The sequence below is a fragment of the Aphelocoma coerulescens genome, chromosome 20 (assembly GCF_041296385.1).
Source record: "Aphelocoma coerulescens isolate FSJ_1873_10779 chromosome 20, UR_Acoe_1.0, whole genome shotgun sequence".
NCBI lineage: Eukaryota > Metazoa > Chordata > Aves > Passeriformes > Corvidae > Aphelocoma > Aphelocoma coerulescens.
The window spans coordinates 10,489,243-10,505,957 of record NC_091033.1 but is presented as its reverse complement, the minus strand read 5'-3'; the positions used below and the strand labels follow the sequence as shown (position 1 = coordinate 10,505,957).

Sequence of the window (16,715 nt, the reverse complement as noted above, 5' to 3'; positions counted from 1 at the left end):
TGTCTCATCAAATTTAATTTTTAAAGCAAGACTCAGGATGTGATTAATCAGAACTCTTATTTCTAGGGACACACTGGTCACAAAGGAGAGCCTGGTGAAGTAGGAAAACAAGGAGAGAAGGTAAACTTCAATTTAAAGGGGATGGGGGAGGATTTTTCTCTTCAAAAACATCTTGAAAAAGAAATAAGTGATTTTTTTCAAGGAGCCAGGGAGGAATGAGGCTGGTGGCTGAACAAGGAGCAGTTACTTTGGCTGAAGTGCACTGGGTTCCACTGCTCTCCCTGTAGGACCCTGTGCTGACTCTCCAAGAAACTTCATCTTCCCAGGGATCATCATGTTAAGATCAATTTGAGTTAACAGCTATCCTTTCCCATGCAGGGATGTCAGCTCAGGAAAAGCCTTGCATTAATCACTTGGATAAATTCCTGACTGATCAGAACGTTCTTGCATGCAGAAGAAATTGTCTATAACGTAGAAGCAAATTCTGCAGAGAAATCTGGAAGGGAGAGAGGGAGCTCAAGAAGAAATAAGATGGGGAGTCCCTGGCTGTGTGTTTGCAGGCTCCTGATGTCTCTCCTCTTGTCTGATTGATTTTTCTCTCCCAGGGTAACCCTGGCCCTCCTGGCCCTCCAGGAATTCCGGGCGGTGTCGGCCTGCAGGTATCCCCTCCTCTTCTCTTCCCACCATTCCCATGGCCCTTTCACTGTGGAGCTCAATGGAGCTGTCAGTCACCTTGGTTACACAAACAGAGATTGAGTTTGAACTGATTTGTTTTCTTAATTAGGGCCCAAGAGGACTAAGAGGCCTCCCTGGTCCAATGGGTCCAGCTGGCGACAGAGTAAGAAAAAAACTTCTGGTTTTTTTTTTCCCCCTCCACCACCAGTTTGTCTTGTGAGAGGTGCCAGTGACACCTGTCCTTACTGAATTCCACTGGGAAACTTGTAAAGGCATAAAGTGTGGGGTGTTCCCTGCAATGCCTCCATCAGAACAACCTTCCAAAGTCAGGACAATCCCCACACCTGAGGGACTGGCAGGGTCAGGCCCAGCCAGACTGAATCATTCCAGCCAAAGTGCAAGACTGACAGTGTTACAGAATCTTGCAAAAAAGAAAAAGAGAAACATTCCATGAACATTTCACTTTCTCTTCTGTCTCTTTACAAGCAAAAGCCAAAGAATCGCTCATGGACAGAGGTTTCCAGGACACAAAAAGGCTCCTCAGTGAAAACAGGGTCAATCTCCAGCTCATTGAGGCTTTGGACTCTTGTCACCGTCCCTTGAGCAGCAGCCCAGAGGCTGAATGGTTTTGACTTGGATGAAGTCATGCATTTATTTAGGAATAAGAGTATTACCAAGATAGCAAGGCCATGAATGGTATCAGTGTATCAGAGGTACAAAGGTGGGGAGATCAGGGTAAAAACTCGTTGTTCAGAGTGGGATTTTTTGCAAGTCTGTCCTGCAAACCAGCAGGAAATACGGGGTGGCTTTCCAGGGCTTTTGTGTTTTCTCAGGTTGTGGTACAAGGTGGGGATTCTGTTACTTCATCCTCTGCCAAGCCCAGCATTACAATGATGTCTGTTCTCTGCAGGGTGACATTGGATTCAGAGGCCCACCTGGAATCCCAGGACCTCCAGGGAAAGCTGTATGTATCCCAGTCTCTCTGTGGCCCTGCCTTCCACAGCCACAGCCTGGTTTATTCCTCCTTCCTGAACTCTGCTGCCAGTGAGCAGGAGGCTGTGCTGACCACCTCCATCAGATTATTCCCTTTTCCCTCCACTTAGAGCAGTGTTATTTCACCTGGCCCAGACCTCAGGATGTTTCTCCCTTTGCCATGCCCCACACCAGAATAAGTTCACCACGTTTCCATTGCTGTCTGTGCTTCACTGCCCTTCCCTGAACACCAGCAGCTTGGGCAAGCACTGGAGAAGGGAATATCCATTACTTTTGGAGGAAGAAGCAGCCCTATCGTGAGCTTACATCCCTTGAGCCTGCTCTGTTCCCAGGTGCCCACAGCTCTCAAAGATTTCTGCTCCAAGCAGGAATAGCTGTGTATTGAAGATGCAATCTCCATCCTTCTGCAGAGCTCCCTTCTGCAGCACCACCCTCTGGGGACCCCTCCCTCGTCTTGCAATTATAGAAGAAATTCATCCAAACGAAAATAAAATTAGGTGCTTTCTCACCAAACCTTTCATTACACCCAGCAGGATCTAGACAGTAAATATTAAAGCTTTAATCCCACTCTGTTTTTGCTTAAAGAAATTGCTTCATTATATGAAGGGGAAGATGGTCCCTGCCCTGAGGGATTGTTGGCAAAGTTCCTGCTGCAAAAAGTGTGTCAGGAATTGGAGTGTAACTGAGAAAGTACAGCTGAGCTCTCGGGGGACTGTGTGCTCACACCTCTGCTGACACCAGCAAACAGCACAAAAACCTCCTCTTTTCACCTCAAAGCATCAATCTCTGTCACTGTCTGATGGAGATGCTTAATGGCTTTTCCTCCTCTGTCACAGGGAGACCAAGGGAGCAAAGGACCTCAGGGATTCCGGGGGCCCAAAGGCGACACTGTAAGTGCAGTCAAACACCCTTCTGCTCCAGTCTGGGAGGTGACATTCCAAAGACTCTGTTCCATAGGTTTATTATGGCTCGTGCCCCCTTGGTTTGCTTGAAAGAGATGGAAGTATCATCTCAAAAATGAGATGTTTAACTCTCACTAAAGATGCCTGAGCAATAAGGTGTCCAAGTGCTGCTACAGCCTGGAGCACAGGGAGCAGATCTTACATCCCCATCCCTTGAAATGATCAAGAATTTCAAATGATCAGGTGTTGTATCCACCATTGGACCAGTTTCCTGGTGTGCCCAAAACAACCTCCATATCTATGTGGACAGAGAGGAGCCAGCTGAAACAGAATGAAGTGTCCCTACAGAATTTGAGTATTGTCTTTGTTGACTGTTCATAAGGTTTACACAGGTTAACACAGGATTTATTGTTGTTTTCTAGGGTAAACCTGGACCAAAAGGAAACCCAGGGGCTCGTGGACTCATAGGAGAACCTGTAAGTCAGTTAAGTAGGATGCAGATCTTGCTGTTGTCTTGCTTGCAGATGAGGAGCTAAAACACAATAGGAGAAGAGCTGCTTCGTGCCATCTTTGCTGTCAGATTTCTGCTCTGTGGGTCTCTGTAATCCCAGCTGGACTAAGTCCCAGTTGTACTGCTGTTAATGAAAAATCTCCCAGTGCAACTGCAGCTGGACTCATTTCCAAAAGCTTCTTTGATGTGAATGTATTTTGCAAACCACAGAGCCTCCTCCTGACCTAAACATGTGCTGTCCATGTTTGCAGGGAATGCCTGGCAAGGATGGGCGGGATGGAGCTCCTGGACTCGATGGTGAGAAGGTTTGTAAAGTCCTACTTAAACACTGCAGGGAAGATTCCTGAGACTGTGCTGGGAGTGCTGCAAAGCTCCTGATGCTCATCAAGAAGCTTGGCTGGAAAGGCTTTTGCTTCTAAAAAGTTTTGTAATATTGTCACTAGTGAAGAAGAGTGAAATTTTCCTATTAGCTAATCCCAAGGGAATTCCCTAAAGAAGGAAGGTGCACATGTGATGTGTGCAGGGACACTCAGCTGTGTCCCCGGATTCAGTGGTTCCTTCTGACTGACTTGAGGCCTTCCGAGATGCCTTTTCAGAGCTTTTGACAGGGTTGATTTTAATTGCCTGGAGACAAAGTGCTGTCAGGTACTGTTGCCTGGTTCTTGAACAGTGATCCTGCAGGAATATTGAGCATGTGCTGCCAGGGAAGGCTGGGAGCTGCAGGAAGTTGGGCGCTCCTGTCCAGTGGGTGCTCACTCCTCTAGACACAGCAGCTCTTGGTCCTGTGCATAAGGGGAGGGAGAAAAGTACAAATGCCTGTTTGGGAATGTGTCCCCCACGTGTGCCAGGCCATTTCCCAGTGCTGGAGGATCCTTCCTAACCTCTCCCTATCCACAGGGTGATGCGGCTCCCATGGGTGCTCCTGGAGAGAAGGGGCCAAATGGACTTCCTGTGAGTATGGAGCAGGACCTGCCACCTCTGGGGGTTCCAGCAGCTCGGTGTGCCTGCAGAGATCCTTCCTGGGCACAGGGGAGGGTCATTCTGGGGGTTGTTTCACAAGGGGCTCTAGTTAAGCCAAGAAGAAATGCACTTTTCCCACCATGCAGACAGGGAAGGAGTGTGCCAGACAGAACTGGAGAACACCTGGAGCAGCACCACACAGTATTTCCCTGGCTGTTGGCCTCTCTGACTCTTTAAAATCTAAACTTGAGAGGGATTTTCTCTTTCACATCCCACTGATGTGCATCCCTTAAGCAGGGAGGTAAGATCTGGGATATAATACCCTGAGCTCTGTCCCTGCCTTACTCCAGCGCTTATTGGCAAAATGTTTCATCTCTCCAGTCTTCCAGCTGTTTAAAAGAGATAAAGTATTCCTTTCTTCCTGTATTACAGAATATTTTGAACACCCCTGGAGAGAGGTTTCTGCTGTGCAAAATGTGGCTGCTGCTGGTCTATTTGTATATTCCTGCTCTTTGCTCTCATGCCCAGGATTAGTGTTCATGGAGCTGCAAGGGCAGCAAGAGAGACATTGAAGTCATAATTTTCACAGTGAAAGCTGCAGAAGTCTAAACCCTCCATTACTTCAAGCAAAGGTCGCTCCTTGTGTGTCAAATCAGACCAGAATAACAAATTTAATCACTTCTTCTGACATTGCTTTAATATAATTTTTTTTCAGGGACTGCCTGGAAGAGCAGGTATTAAAGGTTCAAAGGGTGAACCAGTAAGTGAATCTCTCTAACGATGGGGTCTGGTGGGGAAACTGGTCACAGCAAGACTTTTTAGCCTTGGGAGATGAGGAGGACTTACCCCACAGTGATGGTTTCTGTATTTCTGCTGGGCCTGAGGAGCTGGAATTAGGTAAAATAACTGGGCTGGAAGCTGGTTCAGGAAAGACACAGTAGATACACAGGAGAGTCATCAGTGGTTTAGTAAACCTCATCCTTTTGCCAAAGTCACAGGAGGAGGCTTCATCTTTGGGAATCAAAAGCTGAGCACCTGCAAGCAGGAGCAGGATTATCTCATCTTGCCTTCTGCAGATTTTCCCTCAGCTCAGGAGAAAAACTTTAATGGAGCTTTAGATTGACACTCACCTGTGAGATAAAAGAAAACCTCAGGCAGACCACAGCAGTCCAGCACAAAGCTGTTCTGAGAGGTTTCTTTTTCCCTGTCCCTCTCCTTTATGAATTCTTCCCTCTGCACCTGCATCATTACTGCTGTTAATCCTCAGGGAGGAGAGCACGCTGCAGGAAGGTGGTGCAGGAATCTGCTCCTGACATGAAGGCGATGCAGGAGTGAATGGGATGGGGCGTCCTGGCATCCCTGCCTCATGTGGGACATGGGGACACGGCCCTGGGGCTGGCAGCCCTCCCTGGTCACTGGTCCCAGGACAGGGTGTGCAGCTCACCTGTTCTCTGGTGCTGAGAGTTTTGCCTTAAAACTGTGAAAGTTTAAAGCTGTTTTTATTTCCTGATCCAGGTTATAGCTCCCTCCTCCCTTTGTTGCTTCAGGTAGGACAGAAATGACTCCCTGAAGTGATGCCCTAACTGAGTGTTTGCTTTGTGCTCTGCAGGGCAGCCCTGGAGAGATGGGAGAGGCAGGTCCCTCTGGAGAGCCAGGCATCCCTGTAAGTGTCCCACATTTACACTTTGAATGGGCTCTGCTGGGTGAGTTTTAAACCAAACTGGGGAGCTGGAGCTCACGTGCTGCTTCCGTGCACAAATAAAGCTTCCAGTGATGCAGCACCTGCAATCCCATGGGATTCCAGGCTTTCCACACTGGTGTGGAGCTCCCCAGGGAGCACTGAGCTGGCTGGGCAGGGTGCTGGGCACAGGTACTGGGCAAAACCCACCAGCTGTGGGCTGGCAGATGGGGAGGAGTTTGGGACTGAGCAGCCTGGGATCCAGGAATGTGTCCCAGCAGGATGGGAAGGGTGGAAGGGCTCCTAAATATCACAGCTGACTTTGGTGTCCCTGCCAGGGCGACGTTGGCATTCCTGGTGAGAGAGGTCTGCCAGGACCCAGAGGAGCAACTGTAAGTACAGAGCTGGCTGTAAACCAGAGAGGTGCCAATTTAGGGTTTGTGTGGGGGTGTCACTCTCTGGCTACACTAAAAGGCCACTTTCTCTCTCTGTGTTGTCTCTGGGGAGCTTTGGCAGCAGAGAAATTCCTCCCCCAAGCTGGGTCAGATCCTATTCTCTCTGACAGCTCCATGCAAATGCCAAGCGATCCCTCCCATTTGCTTGGCAGAACAAACTGCAGCTGTCCAGGAGGTTTGTGGAAGTGCCACAGTCTGGCAGGAGGGACTGGACAGTCATTAAATAGGAATAAGAAGGTTCTGCCTGTGCTGAAGTGAGGCATAGTGAAGCAGAGCTCCTGGGAAGCCATTGCAATGGACTTTGCCACCAGCACATGACACCTGAAATCCTCCCCAGTCCTGTATCTCTTTCCTTGGAGCAGTGGAGAGGGATTCCCTGCAAAACCTGAAGGCATGCTTACAACAAAACTGGGAATAACTGCATGGCTCCGTGCTGTGTCCCTGCTCCATAGCAGAGATGATAACAAATAGTTATCATCTAATAACTATATAGATAACAAATATAGAGATGATAACAAATAAGGAGGGTAAAACTCTAATTCTGATCCCACTACTAAAAATGCTTGGGTGCCTTTTTCATCTTGCCACTCCCCAGCCAGTGCTGCTTTCGGGGTTGGATCTGATCTTCTAGTGGTTTTGTTGGGGTTTTCCTTTCCTTTCCTTTCCTTTCCTTTCCTTTCCTTTCCTTTCCTTTCCTTTCCTTTCCTTTCCTTTCCTTTCCTTTCCTTTCCTTTCCTTTCCGCTCCGCTCCGCTCCGCTCCGCTCCGCTCCTTTCCTGCTCCTTTCCGCTCCTTTCCTGCACCTTCCCTACCCTTTTTTTTCCATCTTAATCTCATTTTGAAATCCAGGAGCCTACAGCAAGTCTAATATGATTTCTGGTATGTGCCACTTGGAAGAAATTGAACTGCATGATTTATTGTTTGTGAGCAGCTGCTGCTTAAACTCCCAAGGAGAGGGAAATCAGCTTTAGAAATAAACTGTATTAATAATGTTTGCTTTTATGTCTGCAATTTCTCATCAAAGTAGCTGGCCTCACAAAAGGTACCACATTACTGCAGCCAAAAAGCAAAAGCAGCTGAGCTAATTGTGTTGGTGCAGAGTTTTGACAGGGGTGCAGTAGCAGCTGAACCCATGGTTATGTCTAACCTGGGTTTCTCATTTCTGATTTGTTTTATTAGAATCATAATTTATTAGTTAAGACTGGGCTGTTCCAAGAGAGGTGCAGGATTTTTCCAGTGTTAAGGCTGTTTGGCTCAAAACAATTTGGGGTTTTTTTAGCTCTGCGTACCAAGGGTTTCTCAGAGCCTCTCAGGTCCCTCCAACTCCCACCACCAGCTCAGCAGAGTCATTTTTGGTGCAATTTAACTCAACTTTCTTAGAGCTCTGTATTTTTAATTCTCAAAGTTCCTTACTGAACTACAAGCAGAAAACAAAAGTGGAAGCAGTAACCATGAAAATTTCTGAGCAGTTGTTCAGCTTTTTGAGGATGCTGCTGCTTCATTTCAGTGGCCAGTTTGAGGCCTATTTGTGTCCCTGAATGCTCCACCCAGGAGGGATGGCAGTGAAAGGAGCCAAAGCTGCAGCCCTGCCTCGTGACAGAAGCTTGCTGAAGGCATCTATTTCAAGAAGACAGTTTACAAAATGGGATTTAAATGCCTAAATTACTTAGGGTTTTTTCTTTTTTTCATCCAAGATCTTTATTGGAGATGTGATTTTTCTCAGGAGAAAGCAATAGGGACTCCTAATGGTAATGCTCATGTTCTGTCTGGCGAGCTCTTAAAAGCCTCTGCTCTGACAGCATAAACTGCTGCCTTTTTCTACATTGCTGGAACCAAGGATGGTTGCAAATGGATGCAATTGCCATTTTTCATTTCCAAGGGCCTGCAGCACATGTTTTGCAGTAGTTTCCTGCAATCAATTAAAAGCATAATGTTGGGATAGCAGATCCCTCTAATGGATGTTGTCTATGCTCTATCACGCTGCCAATCTTTGCTGTCCCTGATCTTTTCTACTCATGAGCATGGTATGTTCTTAAGCACTGATTATACAAATGAGCCGTTCTGCTAATAACAATGCTATTAGCAAAGCTCAGCAAACACCAGACACAACTTTGCAGTGGTTCATCAGCAGTGCCATAGGGCAGTCCTGCAGCACAGAACTGCACATTCTCTCTCTCTGCCAGTTTAATTACACAAGTGACTTACCTGGCCCTAAATTTTCTCCTTACCAAAGCTGATCTTTCTCTTTCCAGGGACCACTCGGCCTCCAAGGCCCCATAGGAGCCCGTGGTGTCCGAGGTTTCCAGGTCGGTGCTGAGAGGGGTGATTATGGGCATTGTGTTTTGGCAGATCAGTATTCTCTGCACACCTCTGGCCAGACAGTTGGGTGATGGCAATGAGGGAAAGGAAGAAATGTCTTTCCATTTGCCAGAACCAGTGCAACACCTTCATTACCACAGGATGGTAGAAAGAGCACAAAGCCAGATAAGCTGCCTGTAGGCGCAATTTCTATTTAGTGTTTTATTGCAAAGGGCAGGATTGAGTTTTGAGCCTGTTCTCTGGCACAGGGTGCTCAGAGAAGCTGTGGCTGCCCCATCCCTGGAAGTGTCCAAGGCCAGCTTGGATGGGGCCCTGATCCCCCTGGTCAGGTGGAAGGTGTCCCAGCCCATGGCAGAGGGTAGAACAAGATGATGTTTAAGTTCCCTTCCAACCCAAATTGTTTTATGATTTTTTGAGTTTTGTAGGGACACCTCAATTTCTCCTTGATCTGGACCACACTCAGCCTGTATTTCTTCAGTGAACTCCTCCTCCCTTTTGCTGCACCGGGGACTCCAGTATTTCTCCCTCCCTTCTCCAAGGGAATGGGACCTCCACTCCCCACTGACACTGGCTGAGGGGAGCATCACTTGGTGGGATCACAGATGTTGAAGGTTTATTAATTTTAAGAGGTTTATTAATGAAAGACCCAGGCCAAAGGTTGGAGCACCTTGGCATGTGCCTGACCTCGGCCGTGGGCCAGGACAGAAGCTGGAATGAGCTGTACCAACCAACACAAGTGGTCCCCAGGTCCTGGGAGGGAAGGGAGAGAGATCATCCAAGACAAATAACCTTTCTGGACACGTTATGGAGGCTGGTGAACTCTCAGGGTGTTGAAGGGTGCAGGGTTTCCTGGCACTGTAAGCTGTAGCTTGGTTTTTGTTGTTTCCCCAACAGGGGCCCAAAGGTGCCAGTGGTGAGCCTGGCCTTCCTGGCCCGACTGGGATCCGTGGAGAGACAGGTGACAGGGTAAGAACAAGACACCTGTGACTAATTCCTGTTTGGGATGGGAATTTAGAGGATAACAGGGGCCCAAAACCTGGTGTAGCTGATGTGTGTTGGGTGTCCTGCACACCCTGAGGCTGCCCAAGTCTGACCCTCGGGTGGGGAGCAGGACTCGTGCATCCTGTCCCTTCTGTTCCTGGTTTCTGTTTCACTTCAGAAACTCCCACTATTTTCAGACAGGGTGGATTGTTTAAAAGAAATTTCCAGGCCCTATCCTAGCCAAAATATAGAGTGTTTGGGATTTTTCCCTGCTCCTTACACTGATTCCACCAAAGCCTCACTCCCTGGGAGCACAGGAAAGCTGATTCATTAATTTTTGTTACTCAGATGCTTGAATAGACTCTCCGTTTTTTTTTTTTTTAATTACAGTTTTATCAGTGACTTTTCTCTCTGAACAGCAGCACACCTGGCCATCTCACCTCACAATAAATGTGACTTTTTATTTAAATGAGTTCATTCTCGTTGAAAAGAAGCCAGCAGGGCAAAGTGAACAGCATTTGCTGGGGGCTTGCAGGAGAACAGGAGCCGTGTGTTCACCAGCTCCCTTCTCCCCAGCTTTAAGGTGAAAGGTTTTTAAAAAAAGCTTTAAGTTGCTGTCTGTGTAAGGAACGGCAGCAGCACCACGGGGGTTCCACAATGGCCCTTCTGTGCTGGCTCCAGGCAGGTTTAAAAAAGCCTCTTGGAGTGACTGCGAGCTGGAAGTGTGAAACAGGAGGGTTATTGTGGAGCTGTGGGGCTCTGACTGCATTCAGGCCTTTGCTGTGGTGAAAAATGTACATTCAGAGGGGAAGAGGCCCCTGCATGAAGCACCCAGGGAGCTGCTCCAAGCAGAAGGAGGGAAAACGTTACGCTTGAAGCAATAAAAAATAATCTAGGTTTCTGGCTCTGAAGTTCAGTGTAGTTACTCTAAGATGTGATTGTTGATTGTTCAGAATGGGAGGGAATGGCCTCAAGCTGCACCAGGGGAGGGTCAGATTAGATATTAGGATTTTTTTTTCACAGAAAGGGTTGTTAAAGCATTGGAACAGGCTGCCCATGGAAGTGGTGGAGTCACCATCCCTGGAAGTGTTCAAACAACACGTAGATGTGACATTTGAGGACATGGTTTAGTGGTGACCGTGGTGGGGCTGGGTTGAGCCTAAACCCTCAGATTGTGTTTTTATAGCCTAAACAAACGTCCTGTCCTGCTGGGGGTGGTGGCAGCTGCTGGGGACACACAAAGAGCCCCAAGATCTGCCCTGGGTTTGCTTTACTGCTGGTCCTGGCGTGGATAAAGAGCAGAACTGCACACACAGGATCGATGCAATTACCCTGTCCCAGCTGCAGCCAACTCGTCAAACTCTCTTGAAATCAATTGAGGCTTTTCTGTGAAAAAAGAAAAATCCCCTCATGCCTGAGCTAACAGGTACTGACAGGCTTTTCCACAGTCCTTGGACTGACTGTGGCCAGGAACATAAACCAGCATTTCACTAAATGTGTTTGCTGGCATGAAAAATATGAGTGGTTTAGTGCATTTGACTGAAAGATATAAAATAGCATTGAAATAAAATACATCAACCGTCTTGCTGGAGTGGGATATGGGGAGGGGAAGGATTTGACTGTTGTTGCTGACTGAGGTAGCAATAGACAAATATTTTTCCTAAGGATTTTTATTATGATCAAATTCCTGAGGATTCTGGATGCCAGCAGCCACCTGGGGTATTTAGGGCTCCCTACTGAAGCACTAAATACTTGGTCAAAAACATGAGTTTTGTTTAACTGATCAGATGAAACACATGTGAAGGCATGGGGCTGGCAGTCCTAAACTCCTTGTTCCTGCTGCTAGGAATTACCACTGCAGTGAATTATAGTTTTGAATGGAAATCCTCTGGGCTAAGCTTGTCTTTGAGGGAATGTTCCTTGCAGAACTTGGTCTTTGGTGACTGAACTGTGTTTTATTGCCATAAACTTCCATGGAGCCTTGAGACTGTGAAGTCAGAGGTATAAATTTAGATGAAAATGTTCAGAAAGGAATATATTGCTTTTGCCATCAGCAAACATAAAATGAGTATTATAAGCAGTTTTAGCCACTCTTGCATTTCTACATTCCATTGTCTGTTTTTCTGAGTTATTTTTCATTAATAGAAATCCCCCTTCTTTTTACCTTAGTGCTCGACTTGAGCAAAATAACATGTCCTTGTTCCATGTGTTTGTCCTCCTCAAGGATTCTGTTCTGCTGAGCCATCTCTAGATCTAGTTAATAAAAAAAGATCAGTTTGCAGATGCCAGATTGATGAGAGTGCTGTAGAAATCCTGCTTGAAGGGTAAAATGGTTGAATTTCTCATGTAGATTTTGCAGTAGAGAAAAAAATCAGGGGCTCTCCCGAACTCCTTGTTGGCTCTCCTCTGTGGAACAGAAAAGTCACAAATAGGGCTGAAAATGTCTCATGTCCTCTCTGTGAATGTCAGGTAGATAAAGATGGAATGATTTTTCAAATTGCCTGGATTATTCCTGGGGTGATAATCAGTTCATCATCTCAATGTATTTTTATCCCTATGGCCATGTTGTTCCATCAATCTTTAAATCAGGAGCACCTCATTCTAAGTCCTAGGAAAACTGACAGTCTAATAAAGCCTTGAAAAAGCATCTTGGCTTTTTGCCCTTGTGGTATGAAAATATTCTTGTTGGTTTTATACCATGAATAAATCCACATCACAGGCTGAGAAATTGTCCCACAACACAAACCAGGGGCTGTGGAGAGTGTCACAGAGCTGCATATTTCATATTTCTAGGAAGTGTGAATGAGATTTGTACCCTCTTACTTGGCAGCTGGGAGACTGATTCCTGACCCCTTGCTGAGTGAGTGTCTGACCTCACCAGGAATTCACCAGAAAGTTACAGTTTGAGCTCATTTGCCTTCTTTCTCTGACTTATTTTCAGGGTCCTCTTGGTGTTCCTGGTCCCAAGGGGAACCAGGTAAGTGGTAGCTTTCATGCTGTTGTCAGCAGAGGCATTTAAACCAAACCTCAGGCACAGCCTTTGGCAGCACAAATGGCTTTTTCTCCCTCAAATGAAAATATTCTGCAGCAGAAACCAAAATCCTCTTTGGTCCAACATTCCCTGCGTTGGCACAGGTGTTGTCTGTTCTAATGGAGACTCCTGAAAATGCTGTGATACAAACACCAGGCCCTCGCTGTGAGTTTTGTGGCCACAAGGGTCTTTGCAGGAGCTCCTCACATCAAATTCCTCACCCAAGTTAAGTTTAGAATTGCAGCTTTTCCTCACCTTCATGTGCCTGATGAAGGATATTTCATCCTAACCTTGAAGCTTGGCACACTAATGAACTAGTTTAATCTTTTCCTTTTTGCTGCTCGACTTCCATGGTTGGTTTAATCTCAGCAATGAGCTTTTGGGCCAGTTTTCATCAAATATATGGCTTTTATTAATGCATGACTGTGTTCTTGCAGAAAATGAGGCTTTCCTAGCAAGCCTTCCTGGTTTGGTTTATCAGTATCAGCATGGTCTCTGTTCTGTTGCTAAGGGGAAAGACCAACCTGATCTCTGTTTGTCTTGGAATAACTTCCTCTGGAAAGCCATGGAGTCACCATAACAATGTTCATTATGTGCTGTAATTACAGTGTGATGAGCCAGCTCTGCCTTGGGCAGGACAGTGATTGCAGGGATTTGTGTCACCCCAGCCATGCTCAGATTGCTCAGGCAGCTGCTGGCTGGAGGTGATCAGCAAAGTGATGCTCCCTGGCCTGGCTGCTACAATGGATGTCACCAGAGCTTCAGCCACTCTTGCATTCCTGTCCCCAAGAGTGGAAAGGGATATTCCTCACCAAGTGATGGATCACTGCAGTTTGAGGGTGGGATGAAGCTGTTGTTCCTGGGACCCTGCTCAGGAAGCCAAGAGAGCAGAGACACTCAACATTTGGCTGTGGCTGCACACCCACATTTTCTGTGAGACACAGAGCAGGGGGACCTGAAATTTAGGTTCCGTGCTTGAGGAATGCCAGTGCCAGCCTGTGGATGTCTTTCATGGCCAACCCATCAGGGGTCTCATCTGTGTGAATTCAGCCTTTCAGCAAGGTCCCAGTTTGTTGCAAAGGGCACCCAGTTCTTGTGCCAGCTGCCTTGTGCCACCCGTGCCCTCATCAGCAGGGGAACAGCTTCTGTGGAGTTCAGCTTTGGGAAGAGAGAGCTTCCTCCTGCTGGGTGGCTGCTGAGAGCCCCCAACTCCCTCAGGCTATCCAGGCCTCAGGGTGATCCTTGCTGTCAGCACTAATTGGTGCAGTGTTAACTCTGGTCTCTCTCTCAGGGCATTGCTGGAGCAGACGGCCTTCCAGGTGACAAAGGAGAGCTGGTAGGTGTCCTTAAATTCAGTAGAGTTGACTTCTCAAATAACAGATGGGTCCAGAAAACCATGGATCACTATGGTCAGTCAGAATTAATCACCCAAAATCTCCAACCCTGCTGTGGAAAGAGGGCAACCCAAGCCTTGCACGTCACAGCAGCTTGGGAGATTGGGTTTCAGATGTGCATTTTCTGAATGAATCACTCTTTCTTATCTCTCTTTCCTTTCTTACAGGGTCCCTTTGGTCCTCCTGGCCAAAAAGGAGAGGTAAGTGTCAGACACTGGGGACTCATGCCCCAAAGGATTTAGGAGTAAACATGACTATTGCATCTTTAGATAATAAACTCTGCTCTGGTGTCATTCCCTAGAAGCAGCCTTTCCTCACAATCATGCTATAAAATCTATGAGCAAAATGGGGGTTTGTGGCATTGAAAATATTGAAATATGTTTGATAATTCTGCTGCAACAAAGACTCCTCTTATCATGACCTATATATGCAAAAATACCCTTAGGATGTAAGAAATGTATATGATCACCCAGATCTGTTCAGGAAACCTGAATAAAGTCTTTAACCCCCAGGAGAAAAGAATGGACCATGTCTTCCACTTTATGTGGTTATGGGCTTTTTTATTCTTCACTGCAGCCAGGAAAAAGAGGAGAACTTGGTCCAAAAGGTGTCCAAGGACCTAATGGGACAGCTGGAGCACCAGGGATCCCAGGACATCCAGGACCCATGGGTCACCAAGGGGAGAGGGGTGTCCCTGGCATCACGGGAAAACCTGGACCTCCTGTAAGTGTCTCCTGCTTCTGTGGCACAGCCAGGGAGCCTGTGAAGTGAATAAATGGATCGGGGGGTTTGGATGCTATCCAAAAAATAATCCTTGGATTTCAACAGGCAAAAATAAGGCAAAATAAACCGCAGATTAAATATCTGGCCTAACATTAAAATTAATCTCTGCCATTTGTACAGCAGAGTTCTGAGGGGAAGCTGTCACCTTTTGAAGAGGGGAAAGAACCCTCTGCTCTTCATGCAGGACCCTGTGCTGCTTCCCGAGCTCCTGGAAATGTGTTTTGTGTCCTGAAGCTCCTGCCAGGGCTGGTTGCTGATAAGGATGTTTGTATAAGGACAAATTCTTCTGTTAATTGCAGGGCAAAGAGGCCAGTGAACAACACATCAGAGAACTCTGTGGGGAAATGATAAACGGTGAGTATTACTGAGAGAAAACTGACTTTAATTACCAGATGAGTAGATCCTGAGCATAAGACGGCTTCTGAGATTTGTTAATTTTCTGTCTTGATAAGAAAAAAATACATTGGCCTTTAACGTAAGGAAATTATTCAGGTCACCTTGTTGGGGACGTCTTTCAGTGTTCTAAAATTAGTATTTTTAAATGGTTCATCATGGCAATGGTCAAAATGCACTGAAAGCAGCTTTGATGCAGGCGTTGTGTTTGACCTCCTGCCCTAACCTGTGTAATTCTGAACTTCACCTCTCCTCAGTGCACCTCATTTCCTCGGAGCAAGGCCCCAACGAGTGTCCTTCTTTCTTCAAAGTGACTGTTTTGCTTTTGGAGGTGATATTCCCCCTTTGAGATGAGGTCAAACTCTGAAAGTTTGCTTCAGAAAGCTTGTTTTAATTATTTAAGTGTCATTTGTTAGAATACTTGACAGCCTTTAAAGTGGTTCTAGAAACAGGAATAATCAATGGCTTAAACCCCTGCAGATTTACGATTAAATCTCCCTCTGTAAAAATGGAAAAAAAACCCCAGAAGCTACAGGTGAGCTGAAAGGACAGATTCAATGTTTCCTGCTGCCAGGAGCAGTGGCAGGAAGTTCTGCCTGAGCAAAGAGTGCAAATGTTGGAGATGCAGGTTCTAATTGTGTTTTTCAGAGCAAATTGCACAGTTGGCTGCTAACCTGAGGAAGCCCTTGGCTCCTGGAATGACGGGACGGCCTGGCCCAGCTGGGCCCCCGGGTCCTCCTGGAACCACGGGAAGTGTTGGGCATCCTGGTCCTCGTGGGCCCCCTGGATACAGAGGGCCAACAGGAGAGCTCGGTGATCCTGGACCCAGAGGCAAGTTAAGACTGAAACAATTTGCTTCTCTTCTTTGCCCACTGAAATAAATTCTGAACTTGTCCTGAATTCAGCACTGGGGAGAAGAGATCAGGCCTTGGTGGAGTTCTAGTGGGAGTTTAGGGGTGCCACGTAAGCAAAGATCCTTGCAGTGTCCAGAGAGGATTGGTAGCTTCTCTTGTTCTCTCCCTTCCTGTCCTTGGCTCCAGCTGCAGAGCACACCTCACTGTGGAAATTTTGTGATTAAAGGTGACACTGGTGAAAAAGGAGATAAAGGACCTGTTGGCCAAGGTATCGATGGGCCTGATGGTGATCAAGGACTTCAGGGTAAGTGTGGGGAAAGAATTTAATGCTCCATCACTGAAGTAAAGGCTGTGAGGAGGGACAGCTCTGCATGTTGGTGGCAGTAGATTATCAGCACTAATTTAAAGGTGTGTGACAACTCTGAGGCTTTCCAGACTGAGGGAAAGGATGGTGCCTGCTTCCTGATGATTCCTTTATTAAAAGATTCAAGATTAATTTATGCAAATTAATTAATATCTATTAGAAACTTGGAAGAATATTCTTTATTTTGCTCACCTGTTAAAACAGCTTTTCTAATTGGGATTACACCTGTACAACGAATAAACTGCAGGCACCAAAAGTAGGCTCTGCACTGATAGAATTTCATAAAGCCAGAATATTTATAACCATATTATCTTAAATTCTTCCACAAAATTTATATCATAAAATTTTATAATATTTATACCCCATTGTCTCAGAATCTTCCATAAAATAATTGCATTAATCCATGTCAATAAACTTCTAACC

General features: G+C 46.5%; 1 protein-coding gene across 1 annotated transcript in view; it reads left to right on the top strand.

The window, feature by feature from the left end:
* COL9A3 (collagen type IX alpha 3 chain) overlaps window positions 1-16,715 on the top strand; it is a 34,148-nt gene that overhangs the window by 15,243 nt on the left and 2,190 nt on the right. The window contains exons 12-31 of the mRNA XM_069034566.1: window positions 67-120; window positions 606-659; window positions 785-838; window positions 1,586-1,639; window positions 2,505-2,558; window positions 2,993-3,046; window positions 3,333-3,386; window positions 3,979-4,032; window positions 4,757-4,801; window positions 5,651-5,704; window positions 6,058-6,111; window positions 8,426-8,479; window positions 9,387-9,458; window positions 12,415-12,450; window positions 13,796-13,840; window positions 14,066-14,098; window positions 14,475-14,621; window positions 14,981-15,035; window positions 15,723-15,905; window positions 16,155-16,232. Of these exons, the coding sequence (XP_068890667.1) occupies window positions 67-120; window positions 606-659; window positions 785-838; window positions 1,586-1,639; window positions 2,505-2,558; window positions 2,993-3,046; window positions 3,333-3,386; window positions 3,979-4,032; window positions 4,757-4,801; window positions 5,651-5,704; window positions 6,058-6,111; window positions 8,426-8,479; window positions 9,387-9,458; window positions 12,415-12,450; window positions 13,796-13,840; window positions 14,066-14,098; window positions 14,475-14,621; window positions 14,981-15,035; window positions 15,723-15,905; window positions 16,155-16,232 (1,288 nt within the window). The remainder of the gene's footprint in view (window positions 1-66; window positions 121-605; window positions 660-784; window positions 839-1,585; window positions 1,640-2,504; window positions 2,559-2,992; window positions 3,047-3,332; window positions 3,387-3,978; window positions 4,033-4,756; window positions 4,802-5,650; window positions 5,705-6,057; window positions 6,112-8,425; window positions 8,480-9,386; window positions 9,459-12,414; window positions 12,451-13,795; window positions 13,841-14,065; window positions 14,099-14,474; window positions 14,622-14,980; window positions 15,036-15,722; window positions 15,906-16,154; window positions 16,233-16,715) is intronic.